At 54.9% G+C, this 17,292-nt stretch overlaps 1 protein-coding gene across 2 annotated transcripts in view; it reads left to right on the forward strand.

The window, feature by feature from the left end:
• Positions 1–10,588: 10,588 nt before the first annotated feature.
• NFATC2 (nuclear factor of activated T cells 2) overlaps positions 10,589–17,292 on the forward strand; it is a 73,586-nt gene continuing 66,882 nt past the window's right edge. For both annotated transcript variants that reach the window (XM_026796445.2, XM_026796446.2), the window contains exon 1: positions 10,589–10,954. In XM_026796445.2, the coding sequence (XP_026652246.2) occupies positions 10,795–10,954 (160 nt within the window). In that variant the 5' untranslated portion in view covers positions 10,589–10,794. The remainder of the gene's footprint in view (positions 10,955–17,292) is intronic.

A 17,292-nucleotide genomic window follows, 5' to 3' on the forward strand; every position in this document is an offset into this window, starting at 1 on the left:
CAGCAAAGATCCAACACTGTGTAACTCAGCCAAGAGAGTTGAGAAGAACGTCCTTCATTGAGAAGAGGTAATTCAGACAGGTGCACGGGCAGGAATGAGCCCGAAGCAGCCCCAGGCTGTGAGGATGCTCCGGGGCTGCTCAGGAAGGGGCTGCAGGAGCCAGGAGGGCAGCGAGGGCGCAGCTGAGGGTGGGAATCCTGCTCAGCCCCGCTCTGCAGCGCACACGGACGTGTGGAGGCTGCTCCGGGAGCCTCGGGTGCGAGGGACGCTCGGGGAGAGCACTATTTACTTTGGAAGGGCCAGCAGCTTTTGTCAAAAATACTTATTGTTGCTGTGAGACTGAAATACCTTTTGCAAGTGGAAAACAGAGATGTCTCCATGAAGTCTCTGATGATAAAATCCAGGCAGCTGCCCCAATGGCCTGAGAGCACATCCTCAGGAAGCCTTGATGCCTTATCTCCCAAAGAGCATGAGAAATAATAATAATTTTTAAAAATAATGAGTTGTATTGCCAAATGCCTGCGTGGAGCCGGGCAGGGAGGCTCATCCTCCAGCAGGGCAATGCTGTGGGCGGCTGCCAGGGTAAGTCAGGGACCCCCCTGGGGCTGGGACCCCCAGAGCCCCCAAGCCCCCCATGTCTCCTGCAGCTCTGCCCAGGTTCCTGCAGCTCTCCCTGTGCTCCTGCAGCTCTCCCCGGGCTCCTGCAGCTCTCCCTGGCCGGGCACGGAGCTCCTTGCTCGGCCTCCTGGGCTGTGAGCCCGGGGTGAGCCCCGGCCGGGCTGTTCCCGGGGACAAGTTCAGCTTCCAAATCCTCCCCCCGAGCCAGAGCTGCTGGGGTTGGGGCCAGCAGATGCATCTCTGCCCTGTCCCCAAAGGCAGGCACCTGCCGGGCACGTCCCAGAGGGTGCCAGGGGCATGGGGGGCAGCTGGGTTGGTTTTTTGGGGGTAGGGATGCGGTCCAGAATGTGCCCCTAAAAGGAAGAGGAAGTATTCTCCTAAAGAGGGAATAAATAGCTAAAAATATTAGCTATTAATAGCTCCCTACCTCCAAAAATAAAATCCCTTAGTGATACCAAAATAAGAAAGCAAAGGAAAGTCGGAGGTATTTGGCCTTCCTTTGAAAAAGGAAGCTAAAAATAACTATATATATATAAAAATCTCTCGTTTCTAGGGAAAGTCTCTGCCCCCGCATCCAGGCTGCACAGTTATATAAGACTTGAACTGCATCCCCCTCTCCTCCGCGGCCGCTCACAACGCGCTGGAGCCGCGGCCAGATGGAGAAAGGTTCCGTCAGGAAAGTTTAACTCAGCGGGGAAGCTGCAGCCAGTGGAGGACACGATTCTCTCGCTGAACTCTCCAAAAGCCTTGGAAATCTTACAGTTGTGTCATATGCTGGTTTGGGGAATGCTAGTCCGGAGGCAGCCGCCAGCCCTCTTTCACTTCTTTATTTATTTATTTCTCTTTTTTTTTTCGCGTTGCACTGAGTTTAATTTGGGCAGCAGGATTCAGCAGTTTTAAGTTGGAAAAAACTTAGTGGAAGAAGATATTTTAGGAAAAGCCTGTCATGTGAACTAGCGGGAGCCGATCAAACCGGGCTATTAAAAGAAAGACATTGTATTTTTAAACAGTGCAGCCCAGGGCAGCCAACCTGCGTGCCCGGGGCCGACAGCTCCGCGTGGGAGGCTCCAGGCCGAGCTTTCCGTCGGGGTGGCCCAAAATCCGCTCGGGATCCCCCTGGCCAGGTGCCCCCGGCCTGTGCCCCCCCTCATCCTGCTCGCCCGCAGTTTGCCCCTGCCCAGCTCTGTTCAGCGCCCCCATTGCCCCAGGCCCGTGCCCATTGCCCCCTGTGCTCCCCAGGGCAATTCTGACTGGGCGTACTGGGGGCACTGCTCAGAGCGCAGCGAGGCTGAGGCTGGGCTAATTGCTTATTTCTCCTGAATAGTATTGAATTAAAATTGAGTTTTTTCTCCACTCAAAGCAGCAGCTTTGGGAAACCTCGGTTTCCCTTAATTGTTCCCAAATAGGAATCCAGTGATTCTGACTGTGCTGCTGCTGGTGGTGGATGCACTCAGAGCCGGCGGGGAGCTCAGGTGTGCCACCGGTGCCAGGGGATGCGGAGCTCAAGTGTGCCACCTGTGCTGGGGTGGGGGTGCCAGGTGTGATACCTGTGCCACAGTGCCGGGGTCTCAGGTGTGCCACAGTGCCGGGGTCTCAGGTGTGCCGCCTGTGCCAGGGGTGTGGGGGTTTCAGGTGTGATACCTGTGCGGGGATGGGGAGGTGTCAGCTGTGCCACCTGTGCTGGAGTGTGGGGGTCTCAGGTGTGCCCCCTGTGCAGGGGTGGGGGAGCTCAGGCGTGATACCTGTGCAGGGGGGTGCAGATGTTTCAGGTGTGATACCTGTGCTGGGGGGTGCAGGGGTCTCAGGTGTGCTCCCTGTGCCAGGTGTGGGTGTTTCAGGTGTGATACCTGTGCCAGGGGTGTGGGAGTTTCAGGTGTGATACCTGTGCGGGGATGCGGAGGTGTCAGCTGTGCCATCTATGCTAGGGGGTGCGGGGGTCTCAGGTGTGCCCCCTGTGCCAGGTGCGGGTGTTTCTGGTGTGATACCTGTGCCGGGGGATGCCGGGGCCGCCTGCCGAGCAGCGCCGGGGCTTTGCGGGACCTCTCCCGTGTTTCGAAGCTGCTCTCGGAGGGGGCTGTGTAGGGAAAAGCCTGCAGGTGCGAGCCTGAGGGTCCGGTGCAGTTTTTGGGCCGTGCCATGGCGGGGCTGAGCAGGAGCATCCTCACGGGACAGCGGCTCAGCCCCGCGGCCGGGCAGGAAAAGGCTCCGGGACCCGGGGTACGAGGGGGTCCCGCTGCGGGGCTCGGGGCAGCCGTGGCCAGAGGGGTCCCCGGGCCGGTTGCATAACGGGGCCGGGGAAGGGATTTCCGCCCCGACGTGTCCAAAGATGACAAAGGATAGGAAAGTGAGGTGCGCTGAGTTTCCCTGGGCTGCTGCAGTTGCTAGCCTGCAGGACAACAAACGCGAGCAGCAGAAAGTGTGATTGCGATACCTCCTTCGAGTGGATTTGGGGAGCGAGGGAGTGAAGAATGGAAATGCGGGGCGGGCGCCAGGCAGCCCTCGGCGCTGCCCCGGCCAAGCCCGGCGGCCGTGACTCACCGGGGCTGCGCTGACCCCGGCCGCTCTCCCCGAGGGGCGCAGAGCTGCCCCTCCCCGGGGAATCCTCTCTGTGTGTGACCCTGCATCCCTGCAGGAATGAGCTCCGTGCAAGTGCAGCCGCACGGAGACACCGAGCCGGAGAGAGAGGCAGATGCTCCTCACTCAGCAGTGACAGCCATACATTGTGAGACCGCCGCGGTTCATGACATCCCCGGCTTTATTTTCCTGTTTTCTTTTGCTTTATTTTCCTGTTTATACATCGGACATGTAAACACACACGGGTTGTCTTGGTTTCGGAGGCTTCCTTGGCTATTTCGTTCTTGCTAAGCTCCACGTGTATCAGTGGAAATCCATGGGGTTGCTCCTCTCCTAAATTGATCTAAAAATAGGAACAGAGAGAGGTCTGTGCAATGCCACTAAACAAATTCACCGATTCTTAATTTTTCTTTTCGTCTTTGTATGAAGAATTGAGCCAGTGGTAATTAGAAGCCAAAAGCTGTGCCAGTAACAAGATGGGTATTAATAGAGTGCTGCTGATTTTAAAAGACATAAATATAAGCTGGGGACTTCGCTTTTCTGAATGATTTATTCAAAGGTAAATGCAGCAGCAGCCTGAGCTTGTCTCTGCTGGGAAGAAGGAAAACTTCTGCACAGAAGCCCCGTTGCTTTGAAAGGCTTTGCAGTTCCTGCAAGTTTTGTTTAAAAAGCACACACTGGGATTTTTAACATCATCCATATTTCTTTCTTACTCGCTCTCTAACTTTCTGCTCAACAATTAAGTGCTTGTGCTGCAGACTGAGAAAGCCGCAGAGCTGCCTTGGCCCGGAGCTGGGAGACGTCATGGATTCCTGAGTGTGAAGTTGCAGGAAAGCCCTCAGTTTGGGAGATGGAGCCGATCCAGGGGTTTCCATGGCACTGGGATAAACAGGAGGAAACAGTGAGGGAATCCCGTTATTTTACAGCATTCAAAGACTATAAACACTCGGAGCAGGGAAGGAAGTGGCCTTTCCCTCTCTAGTAACCCTCATCTCAGAGCAGAGAACTGACTTCACTTCAGGAACACGCTCAGCCCAGTTCGGATCCCTCTTTGCACCTCCAAACACTTACTGAGGAGGCGAGTAAGAGGGGTTCCCTCTGTCCGGGCGGCACTGCTTGAAGATGGTTTAAAGGCGATTTTTTATTTTTTTCCCCCTTTTTTTTTTTAAAATTATTTTTTCTGCTATAGATTTTTTTTTTTTTTAATTCCTGATGCAGCGAGAAACTGCCTGCAGGCTGGTACACTACCACCACATCATGAGGTCTATGGATCAAGGTAGGGTGTTGTGCTGCGTGTCCGGGCGCTGTGTGTGTGTCGCTCTGTCCTGCCGCGGCTCCGGCCCGCTGGCAGCCGGGTGGGCAGGAGGGGTTCGCGGCCAGGAGGGCCCTCGGGGAAGGGACCGGGCTGCCTTTAGGCTTGCTTTGGTTTGAAGCGATCCGCCACGGCGATACAAATCCGTCTGGAGCAGCGTCCTTTCAACTGCAGCCAGAGGGACTCTCCTCATCCAAGCCATCAGCCCGGAGTCTCGCTGACTAACGCGGCCGCTTAACCCTTGCGCCGCCCGGCCGGCCCGGGGGCTGGGGGCCGGGGGCGCTGCCCGGGCCCGGCGGAGGCAGCGGCAGCACGGCCGGCGCTCGGCTCGGCCCGCCCGGGGTGCGCGGGGGTCCCGGCGGGGCCGGTGCCGCGGGCGGGGGCGGGGCCGGGCCGGGCGGCGGGCGGGGGTCGGGGCTGGGGGCGGCGTGCGGGGTTACGGAGGAGCCAAGAGTTAAGAGTTAAGAGCTGAGCGCGGCGAGAGGAGGAGCCTGCCCCGCTGTCAGCCCCGGCCCGAGGCACCGGGCGCTCCGCAGCGCGGCTGCTCCCCGGCCCGGGACGGGGCAGCCCTCGGGGATGCTGCGGCTCCCTCGGGCATCCTCGGCTGCGGGCCGGGGCAGGGCAGGGCAGGGCGCGGCCGGGCGGAGGCGGAGGGGCTGGGGCTCGCACGGAGCGGGACACGGGACACGGGGCACATCTCCGGGTGCGGCTCGGAGCGGGGCAGCCCTCGCCTCCCGCAGCCCCGTCCCGCAGCGCCGCCGAGCAGCAGCGAGCCCGGCGCTCCCCGGGCGCTCGGAGCCGGGCGGGCTCGGCTGTGACAGCGCTGCCGGTGCGGGACAGGGGCACGAGGGGCACAGGGGAAGGGCTCTTCCAGCGGCCCGCTCCATCCTGGGTTGTCCATTCCCCCGCCCGCGCTGGCAGCGCCGCTCGGAGCTGAGTCAGAGGCGCGGAGGCTGCGCGGCTCCGGGGGACGGGGCAGCGCGGCGCGGCCGCTTTGAGGGCCCTTGGTAGCCGCTGTTTGTTTTCTCCTGCCGGAGCGAGCTCCCCGGGCACCTGCCAAAACACACTCGTTAACACCTACACCCAAAGGGGATCATCCGAGAGCTCCGATTCTCGGACAAGCCAATGGAAAGGCTCTCGAGTGGCTTTATACCGCCTCAGGATCAGGCCATTGCCCTGCCTCGTGTCTCCTCGCTTTCTCCAGACAAAACTCCCTCTCTCCTGAGCGCTCCAGCTGCTCTTAGTCACTCTCACAACAGCCCGTGGAAGTTATTTTCTGCAGAGCAGCAAAGGGAACAGGAGAATCCGTGCTCCTGCCAGGGACCTCACCTGCTGCAGGACAGCAGCACCAAACCCCAGGGCAGCACCAGGGGCAGCACCACAACCACCACAGTGCTGGGCAGCTCTGCTTTCCCCAGGGTCCTGCAGTCACACCCAGAAGGAAAAGCATTAATTGTATTTTTTATTTCCAGATGGAATATTTGAGACCACAGTAGCCAGTGGAGCAGTGCAATCAGTTGCACAGAGAGCCTTGAGATGCTCCAGAAAGAACGTGCTCCTGGGCCCAGAATGTATTTTTGCCTTATGCTTGCCCCTGTCAGTGGTGCAGGAGTGATTGGAGCAGTCCCTGCCCCTGGCTGTCCTCTGTGTCACAAGGCTGCTCCCCACATTACCACAAGGAAAAAGCAGCATGAAACTGCAAGGGGTTAATAATACATGGCATTTTTGGGATCAGTCTCTGCCTCTGGGAGGATTCCTGCACCCACAACAAAGTGTGGAGTCTTACTAATGCAGGGTGTGTAAATGATGATGTGTTAATAATTTTAAGCCCTCATCCCCTTTTATGATTGGAGCAGGCTCAGGATGAGGAATGAGGGCTCTGCACAAACACCCTGCCAGCAAAAAGCTGCTTCGGTGGCTTTGCTCCCCGAGCTGGGCTTCAGCCAGGGCAGAGACCTTGCCCAGGTGCCCCTGGGTCCCTGTGCCACCCTGGGCTCCCAGGGCTGTCACTTGACCTTTCTCTCCACCAGCCTGTCCTGTGGGACAGCAGCCACAGCCAGCAAATGATTGCAGAGTCCTTCGTGCAGGGCAGGAATCACATTCACAGATGGGACCCTGTCAGAACTGGAGCACTCTTTTATAATATTCCAGCAGATATTCTAAGTGAAATTTCATCACTCATTTTTTAAAAAATAGCCAAGGATAATAATATCCTAGAACTTCTTTTCCACTACTGGTCTAATCTATTTTTTATAAAAACTATGATATGTGCATTCCTTTGGTTTTGCCCAGCAGACTTCAGAACTTAATGGGAACATGAAGATATGAGCAATTTTTCCATTGTCCTCTCTTGCCAAACCACTTTAAGCTTGAAATTGGGGGGTAATATCTCTGACTCAAGCTGACCCCAAAATTGAAAAGTAGCGTGTGTGCCTGTGCCTCTCAAAGGAACCAGCAGATATTTCTCCCTTCTCTCTCCCTCCTTTTTTTTTTTCTCTAATAACACTCCCCACTCTCCAGACCAAGCAACCAGTCACTCACAGGCTGAGCTCATTTTAAAGAGCTTGGATTAAGTCCATGTGCAAGTTTTAGTTGCCTGTTAAATTTCTAATGCCTGCCACATACACCATTAGAACACTTAGATTTTTAAGACAGCATTGACTCATATTTTCTTTGGGGTTTAGCAGCTAAATAGACATGCAGCTTTCTTAATCCACTTTTTCTACCTCTTTTTCTCTTAAAAAGTTTAATGTGACAGTATTGCAGTATTAGAGGTCCAGAGTAAATTATGTATCATGTGGGACAAATAATAATTAGCACAGATATTTCTGAGATCAAACAGAATTTCTTCACCTCAGTGCATCCTCTGCTCACTTGCATTAGTGAAGTTATTGGTGCAGGGAACACAGTGGGGCAGTACAAGTAGAAACTGAAAATGGTAAATGAGAAGTTACATTGGCAGTGCATTTAAACACTGAGAATTATGTGGAGCACTCTCTCAGTCAGTATTACACTAGAAGTGCTCTCTGTAGCTCTGTTTTTGGATTCCCCGTCCCCCAGCACCTAGGTAGCCCAGGATTCACATTCTTCAGGAGTTTTATTGAAGTGCAGCCCTGCCAAGGGGCAGCACGGATCCAAGTATGTGGAAAAGGGCTGCTCCCATGCTGCAGTTCCCTGAAATGGCAGCACTGTGATTTCCAGCCCCGCTCTGTGTGCAGCCTGCTGCAAGCATACGTGGCTGCAATTTCTGTTAATGCTGCCAAGGACAGGCTTTGCTTCAGTCCTTCAAACACCTTTTTGGCTCGTGAAAACAGCTTTATAGAAAAACCCCAGAGCTAGGGCTGACTCCTGGATCCCAGGGTGGGTGCTGAGAGCCTGAGCAGAGCTCCAGGACCCTGGACACAGGAGAAATGCATGGAGGATCCTTGGGGAAAAGAAGGCTCTGATGTGAAAAAGATTGAGATTTAGGAACACCAAGCAGTATTTCTGTGTTTTGGGCACTGTACTGCAGCCTTTCACTCCAGCCCTAGTGAAAATCAAGCTTTGGGAAGCATTTGTCACATTGTTGGGGTTTTTTCTTTGATGTTTCTGAGTGTATAAACTGGGTTGAAGAGCCCACATTCTATTTAAGTCTAGGAGCTCCCCTGCCTTTCCTTCACCACTAATTATTAATGACAGACTGTGGGCAGTATTTGTCAGTTATGTAGTTATTAACAGCTAAAACTTAATTTATAATGTTTTATTTTCACTGTGGGCTCAAACTCCACTCAGTTTTGGAAAGCTCCAAAAACTGCAGCTGTCACTTGAGCTGGATTCTGCAGCTACCAACGGCTTCAAGCCCCTCTAATATTTAGGCCAGATGTGCATTTTGTGCATTTGTAACATTTCTGCTGGGAATAACACACAGGTAGGTGCAAACCCAGCCCACAGAGCACTCCAACCCACATCTCAGTGCTCTCAGAGCATGTGGGAACTCTGTTCCTGCAGGCTCTGAGCAGTGACCATATGGATGGTGTCCTGGAGTGCCCTGCAGGGAGGAGCAGCAGGGACACTCTGCATTACAGCCTGGTGCCTCTCGCTCCCTGACATCTGTCAGGCTGGCTGCTGGGCAAAAATCCCCGAATCCTATAAGCTGAGCTAATTCCTGCATTTCTCTAGCACTTTTCTCACTGCCGTCCTGTCGCCCTCGCTCCTGGGCAGAGGCAGGGCTGATGATTCTGTGTGTCAGCAGTGACACGCTGCTCTTGGAAAGCAAAAGGTACAATTTCCATTTGTGGGGCATTACTAATCACAGGAGTAGCTGAGGATAAGTTTGAAGCTTCACATGGGAAGCAAAGGACGGGATAGAGTTTTAGCAGAAGTCAGGGTCATCTCCCCATGCCCTCCTGCCAATCACCTGTATCTCACTTGAAAAGCCCAAAGTTTTTGTGCCATTTCTTTCTGAGGCTAATCCAATTGATGCTCTCCAGTCGTGCTCCGTGTGGTGTCAGCTGTGAGGATGACAGCTCGCTTTAGTGCTAAGCCAAGATCAGCAAGTAGATTTTGTTTTTCTAATGAATTTTAAATAGAAGAGGCAATGATAAAAGGTCAGTGCTCAGCAAAGGGTTAGGATCACTGGATAACAGATACAAACAATCCAATTTAATAGATGTTTAAACAATTCAGAACAAGCCAGGCTGTCAGAGAGAGCAGCACAGGTTCCCCAAAGGGCTGGCAGTGTCTGTGAATCCCTCAGTGAACATTCTGTCTGCGGGCTCACCTGCCCTTTCTCACAGGCACTTTTCCCTGTCCCCTGGCACCTCCCAGTAACAAATTAATGCCACAAGGTCTGACTGTGGTGTGAGTGCTGCCCGCCTGGCCTGGTGCAGCCTCCCAGCCCTGTGTGGTGGTTCTGCTCACCCAGAGGTGCCCCAGGAGCTGCAGGGGGACCAGCCAGTCCTGGGCTTCTCCAGAACTCAGTGAAGAACCTGACTGCAAACTGCAGGGAAAGTCTGAGATCTTGTCCTCTGCATGAGCACAGGATGGAGCAAAAGGGTGTGATGAGAATGATTTGTCATTACTTGGCTGGACACATTAATGAGAGAGGCAGTAGGTTATAAACCCGAGTGCAGAGATTCTGGTTCATGTGTGCTTTAAAACAGGCTTTCTGTGACCTTGCACAAGTAATGTAAACTACAGATTTGTCTTGCAGTTAATGCCACTGTGCTGACAGGCTTAGCAAATAAAAACAAGCTGAAGTAAACACCAAAATACCTTTTTAATGATCTTGGTCCCTCAGCCTTTGCCTCCCTGCCCTGTCTACAGACTGGGAGCATTTTTCAAACTCACAGACCTGATGACAGCCATCTGCACACTCATAAAGGGCAGCACACAAACAGGTAAGTGAGGGAACCGCAGCTGGCTGAGCACACAAACCAGGGTCCCCTGTCACCCACGAGTGAAGTCACTGCTGCTGTAGCACTGTCCCAGGGGCAGGAGGCTGTCGGTCAGTGGCCAGCACCCTGCGCAGGGCCAGGGCACACGGGATGAATGCAGGCAATGTGGTGGAGGTGCCTGGGGACCTGGGGGAGCTGGCAGCACCCGGCTGTGGTCAGCAGGGACGGCGGCGAGCGCCCATCCTCTGAAACGCTGTTTGTGAGCGAGGCAGGAGGAGAACAGAGCCCTTGTGCACGGTGGTCGGTGCCTGTAAAGGTGCCCCAGCTAGGAGAGGCTGTGCTGTGCTCACAGGGAGCACATGGCGCGGGATGCGCGAAGCCCGCACAGGCAGGGAGCGGCGGGGATGCTGCAGCCCTCCAGAGCGGGGCTGGGGCAGACAGCCGGTCGCAGCGAACGAGGGGCACCAGGGCGGAGATGCTCGGCCAAGGGTGCCGTTTGTGGAGTCCCCGAGCCGGGCCAGCCCCGTGATCCCGGTGCTGCTGCCGCGGGCGCGGGGCCCGTGCGGTGCCGCCGGGCCGGTGCCGGCTCCTCCCCGGGGGCGGCCCCGGCGCAGGTGGCTGCGAGGAGCAGGAAGCTGCCCCGCTGCCGCCCGTGCCGTGCCGTGCCGTGCCGTGCTGTGCTGTGCTGTGCTGTGCCGTGCCGGGCCGAGCTAAGCTGAGCCGTGCCGCCCGGGGCTCGCCGCCCGCACCCGCCGTCGGGGCAGCGCGCCCGTCGCAGCCTCCCCAGCCAGGGCATTTATTTCTTGGCGTTTCCTCGCGTTGTTGTCTCCGTTTCCCCGCTGTGACCGCCCGGCTCTCGCTGCCGGAGGCTCCGCCGGGTCGCGGCTCTCGGGGCAGCCCCGCTCCCGGGCCGCCATGAGCGCCGCGGGCCCCGGGCCCGGGCCCGGCCCCGACCCCGGCCCGCAGGAGGGGGGCCCGGGGCCCGGCCCCGGCCCGGCCCGGCCGGACAGCCCGCAGGAGGAGCTCGACTTCTCCATCCTCTTCGACTACGACTACGACTACAAGCCGATCGAAGGTTGGTGAGGGGCCGCCCGGGCGCGGCGGAGCCCCCGGCAGCTCCTCGGGGCCGGCCCGGCAGGCGGGGCTGGGCCGCGGCCGTCGGGGACTGCTGGGCCGGCAGGTGCCTGCCCGGGGCCGCTGCACCGAGCGGCTCGGTGTGAGCCGGGATGGAGCCCGGCGGCTCGGTGTGAGCCGGGCTGCAGTGTCGGGCCGGCCGGGCACATCGCCGCTGTCCCGGGGCCGTGCAGCCGGCAGGGCAGCGGAGGCGCTCGGCACAGCCCGGCCGGTCTCTCTCTGTCCCCGCACCGTGCCCGGGCAGCCGGAGCGCTGGGGCGTGCAGCCCTCGGAGCCGCTGCCGGCCCTGTGCACCCTCGGAGCCGCTGCCCGCCCCGAGCAGCCCTCGGAGCCGCTGTCTGCCCTCGGAGCTGCTGTCAGCTCTGTGCACCCTCGGAGCCGCTGTCTGCCCTCAGAGCCGCTGTCTGCCCTCGGAGCCGCTGTCTGCCCTCGGAGCTGCTGTCAGCTCTGTGCGCCCTCGGAGCCGCTGCCAGCCTTGAGCCCGACCCGCCCGCAGCCATGGCTCCAGCTTGGGGACAAACAGCACCAGCTTAAGTTAAAATCGAGAAAAAAAAGAGAAAGCTTTGCAGGCTGTTCTGCTTTTCTAGGCTTATGCTGTGATACTTAAAAGAGCAGCGGCAAGTGTTCCCTGGCTTTCTAAATTTTAGTTCGGTCTGTTGGTGGTACTAAACAGGGATACTTCCCATAAAGTATAGATTTGTGTAAACAAGACAAAGCCGAAAGAGAGGACCCAGAGGAATGATTTGTTGGGATATTGTCTCTAAGATACTTTAGTTTGGATTCTACTCAGTGGAGAGCTGGTTTTCCCCAGGGTGTCTCAGAGATGTTGTGTTCCTCTGAAAGAGGAGAGCTTTGAGGGCTGAGTTGAGGTGTCATCAGTGAAATGGAGAGTTGTTGCTGAGTTTTATTCTCTCTGTCCTTGTTTAAGTGTACAGATCTGCACCAGCATCAAAGCTGACTGGGGATGGTTCATGCCAGCAGGTGGACAAAACTGAATTTTCTTTCAAGGTTTCACGCAGATCAAAATAAGCTACAATAAATCTACGATGGGGAGGGGTTAATGGTTTTAATGAAAATACACTGAATGTCAGTGAAAGCTTCAGATGCTGGTGTGTTCACATCTTTACAGTACACAGTGCTGCTGTGAAGCCTTTAGTGGGAAGTTCTACAGAATATAATCATACGTAGGTGGGGGTAGAAAGTTTAATCTTCAAACCACATAAATGCAGAGCAGTGTGTGCTTGTTGTAGAAGTAACTTCCTTCTTGAGCCTGCTTTCTTCACTTTTGAATGACTGGAAACCATAATTAGTAGTAATTTTGTTCCAAAGATGGAAATCATTAGCATTAAAACAAAAAAAAAAGATCCCAACCATATATATGAGCATTGTAATCTGGAGAACATTCTCCCTGGCTTTGAAAAGGCAGCAGCTCCAGTCTGTAAGCAATCCAGGATACATCCGCAAGCTTTAATGTACAAAAGATTAAAGCGTGTTTACATGAGAGCAGAAAATGGTCCATTTCTGAGCAAGGGCTTTGTCCACATGCTGCTGGTAACTGATGCTCATTGTTCATGTGCAGTCCTGGCCTCATCTGAACTGCACTTGGGCAAACAGTCCTGTGCAGAGCAGGATTCAAAGTGGAACCAAAACCAAAGGAGTGGGTCCCAGCTCTTCAGTCTGGTTCCTGCATTTGGTTCCTGCCTCCCAGCCTGGGCTGCTCCACCCACTGCTCATGACAAGGCCTGAAATAACACGTCTATAAGCATGCTAAAAGGGATTTTTTGAAATTTAACAAATGCAGGAAAATGTAAATTTGTGGCTCTAGGAATGGATTGGGGTGAACGTTTATTCCTGATAAACAATTTTTTGAAAGGTTGGAATTTGGCAGTGTCCATCCAAAGTTGTGTTTTAAAAGTAGGACCTATATCACAACTTGTTGTCATGGGGATGCCAGAATATCCTTCCTGAAAGTGTCTGGCATTCAGTAGTGCTTGTGTGTGCCGTGGACTGATATAAAAGCAACAGGGAAAAAGAGGGTCAACAGAAATCCTGCAATCAATATTGTTGATATTAGATGTTCCTCTTGAAGCCAGCCATTTCCAAAAGCAGCAGTGCAGTTGAGAGTGCTTTTTACCTTTACTTGCCAGACTTTAATTGGCAATATTCTCAGGATTTGCAAACAAGAAACATCTGCTGAACTCAGGGGCCTGTCCAGGTGAACAGGATCTGGGAGTGTGGGCAAGGCATGCACTGCTTTCAGGGGGAAGCTGTGATTTCATTTGGTCAGCGAGGATGTTTTCTGTGTCCTTTGAGCACAAAAGTGTGGGATGCGTTCCCTGCAGAGTTCCTGTGCAGGTGTTGGTAGTGGTATCAGTGATAGCCCAAATTTTAGCTCATTTCAAACATGCCAGGTGAGTTAATGAGCGTTTCCAAATGAGCTCCTGCAAACAGGGCTCCCAGAGGAGTGAGTTCTGCTGGGTGTGCTCTTCCCTCACACCTGTTGCTGGCTGCTGAGAGACAAAATGCTGAGCTGCAGACAGTGCTGTGCTCCAGCAGCTCCCTCGGGTCTGCTGTGGGATGATCTGCTGAGAGGTAAAGCTGCCACTTCATTTTTAATGCTTGAGGTCAGCCCTTCTGGGAGCTGATGCTCTGAGGGGTGTCCTGCAAATCCAACCAAAATCTGTGTTTAAATAAGATTCCAGATGAAGCCCTGCCCTGACAGCAGGTAAGAATACACATGGGAAGGAGTATTTTCTGGAGGCTCAGACCCTTGCTGTAGCTCATTAGACTCTGAGTCTGCATCTGGTGATATGGATCTACAAGGTCTGTGTGTGTGTGTAGTGTAGGGAGGGGAAGCAGGGAGCATCCATAAATATTAATATTCCTCCAAATGCTTGTTTTTATGTAGACAGGCTCCCAGGGACATTGCCACGTCTTGTAGGTGTCAAGACCTGAATAATTTGCCTAGTTCCTTTTTTTTCTTCTTCCAGATGCAAAGCTATTAAAAGAAAAAAAACTGAAAGTGCATGCAGTTGGGTCCTGGGGCTGGCTCAGGAACACAGGAGGCAGTGTTCAGCGCTGCCATAAGGAAACAAATATGCACATCTACCAGAGAATTCCAGATTTCACTCAGGAAACCAGCTCTCACTTGGAGCTTCCAAGCAGTTAGTGTACATAACAGACAGCTCAGCTTTTGAAAAATGCAAAGAAGCTCTGGACTAGCCATTCAAATGACAAGAAGCAAGTTAATTAAGAAAAGAAAAATGGACTCTTTTCCTTATGCAAATAAGGGACTCCAGTTCAATCCCGGGAGCTGCAGCCAGCGGATGTGAGGTCAGAGCCCAACTCGTGCCCCTGGCCTGCACAGGGCTATCTTTAGCTTTTCCTAGAGCATGGTTTGGATAAACCCAGCATGGAATGCAGCTGCTGGGTGGGCCTTTATTCCCTCATTTCATGCTAATTGTCACATTTGGCTGAGTGGTGGCTTTGAAGGCGCTGCCTTGTTTCAGACCAACGCAGGGTGGCCGTCCCCAAGCCATGTGTGCTCACCCTGCTGTGGCCCTGGCCTTGGGCAGCCTCGGGAGCCTCTTCCTTTTCCTTTCTGCCATTCAGAGATGTGTGAAAGGGAGTTTGGTAAATCAAGGGTCATGTCCTTTGGAACTGAAATCCCCTGATGTCTTTTACCTGTGGTTCAGCTCTGCCTGGGTTCCTGAGGGTCTCCCCCTGCGGAGGCTGCCTGGCTTCCCCAAGGCTGGTGGGGCTGTGTCTGCTCCCTTCCTGGGCCTGGCCAGAGATGCTCCTTGGTGGTTATTTGCAGTACAGGAGCATCCAGGGCCCTGCTGTGGTGAGAGACACAGTCATGGGTGTAAGATCTGTGGGAAAAAGGGGCAGTGAGAGCTGGCAGATTGGGTGGGATCCCAGAGGGCTTGGGCCAGACTGCTCTAGGAAGAGGAGTGAGTGACACAAGGTGTTTGCTGAAGCAGAGCTGACTGAGAGCACGAGGAGGTGCCAGTGCTGCCTGGGTGTGAGACTCGCTTTCTTTTAACCCCCCCTGTGAAAGCGGAAGGATCCTTTGGTACTGAATCAGAGGGTGAATCAGCAGTGAAACCTCAGGCTGGGAAATGCTTGAGTGCAGGGAGGGGGGGAGTGCTGGAGCTGCCTGTGCTGAGGGCTGCCTGGGAGATCTCCATCAGAACAGCATGGAGAGGCCAGTGCTTTGCTGGAGTATTGCAGGCTGTGTTCTGGGGTGCAATATGCAGGAATGGATGAATTCTGGATGCTGGCACAGCCTTGGGAGCAAAGCTTACCTCTGAGTTGCTTCATTCCTTGGAAAACACCTTTGCTGGGCTGATCCATGCTGTACCTGTTCTCTGTGAGGGCTCTCCCTCCCTGGGAGCCCAGCTGGAGGGTGGCAGGGCTGTTCCTGCCATCCCAGTGTGGCAGAGGGCCAGCACTGTGAGGTTTGATGCTCTGAGCTCCTACCCAAGCTCACCTTGGCAGCTCAGGGAGAAGCTTGAGTGGTGCTGGGGCCATGTGCCTGGAGCCACTGCTGTGTCCTGGGCTCTGTGTCCCCATGGCAGCTGCAAGGGCAGCGAGAAAGCAGCCGAGCTGCTGGCCAGCATCCTGTGCCCCTCACAAAGGCAGGGCTGGACGCTGCTCACAGAAGCAGCTGCTGGTGATGCTCCTCTCCCGGGGCTGCTGGCTCTGCCCTGCCCTTTCCTCGAGCAGATTCCTGACTTCAGCCGAGCTGGCCGGAGCGGAGCAGCCGGTCCCCTGCTGCTGAAGCAACAGGCAGCATTCCTGCTGATTTCCATGGAAGGGCGTTTATTTGCGGGAGCAGCCGGCGCTGTTTAGCGCGGTGCCCGCATCCCTGCGCGCTGAGGTCAGAGCCGCTGCAGCATCCCCGGCGTTGCCGTGGGGACAGAGCCGCGGGCAGAGCAGCGGGACAGTGCCGGCATTGTGCAGCTCCCGCAGCCCCAGCCCGGCCCGTGAGTCAGGCCCGGCCTCTCCCGGCACGGCACGGCTCGGGCAGGGCAGGGTGTGTGCCCCGCCGTGCCCACGGGCAGCACTGACAGCTTGCCATGCGGGGAGGGTAAATAAACATCGCTGCTGCACAGGAGCTGGGGGTGTTTGCAGGCTGGGGCTTGCTCTGTGTGTGTGTGTGTGTGTGAGCGTTGTTATTCACACCTGCACCGTGGGGCAGTGCCAGGCTGAAAGCGCTCTCTGAAACGCGGTGTTTCAGGGCTAAGCTGGGAAAATGTGCGCTGTCTGAAGCCCGGGTTTTGATGGGCTGTCGCTGTGAGTAAGGGGTGTGTTCTTTGTTCAGCAGACTTTTAAATTACACGTGCACATACAAGTACATTTGCGTTTCCCATACCAAACACGAACCTCCCGCCACTGGCTTTGCTGCTGTGTTGAGTTTTGGTTCTGTACCTGTTGTACCTGGCACAGATAATTCAGTGTAAGGTGTGGGGGGCAGCCTTAGCTGTGGGTGTGCTGCACGGGGAGCTGACAGGCTCACCTGTTCCTTGAGGTGAAGCTGCTCAGCCTGAGAGGTTTCTGCTCCTGCTGGTGCACAAACCCTGCCTGGAGCCTGGCACCCAGCCTGGCCCTGCCTGGGGCTGGTTTTGCCCCCTGGCATCATGGTTGTCCCCAGAGCCATGCTTTGAGGCTGTGGGGGTGTGTTGCTCTGCTCAGCGTGCAGACATGACGAGTTCTGTTCAAAGGGAATCTCAGCAGCAATCTCGAGGCTCGATGTGTCAGACCTGAATGATGGGGATGACACACTGCTCCTGAGTGCCAAAGCTCTGAAATCAACGGCGCTAAAAATACGTTTGGCTCACAATTCAGTGACTCGTTGCTGTTTTCCTATCCCCAAACCAGCTGTGTGCTGGGATTAAAAGCCAGAGGGAACCTTAAGAAATGTGCAAGCTGGGCTGTCGTGTGCAGCTCCCCTCCTGTCCCAGCCATTCTGTGTGTTGGTTTGTTTGCTCTGCTCTTGGGGTTTCCCACTGAACACAAAGGCTCAGCAGTTCCTAAAAATGAACAGAAGCCTGCTGAAAATAAGTCAGAATATCTCTGCATGTAGAAGTTTCACTGGGAACTTCTGCTGCTTTTGCAGAAAGCACAGTCAGCTCTTGCCTGGCTTTCTGTGTGGTATTTTCTCATGGAAAATAGAATTGCTGTCTAATGTCATGTAGGAGTTAGACAAAATGCTGGAGCAGTAATTTAAATATTTAAATGAAACCCTCTGCCTGTGACATGCACTGATCTGTGGCC

Source organism: Zonotrichia albicollis, chromosome 17 (genome assembly GCF_047830755.1).
Source record: "Zonotrichia albicollis isolate bZonAlb1 chromosome 17, bZonAlb1.hap1, whole genome shotgun sequence".
NCBI lineage: Eukaryota > Metazoa > Chordata > Aves > Passeriformes > Passerellidae > Zonotrichia > Zonotrichia albicollis.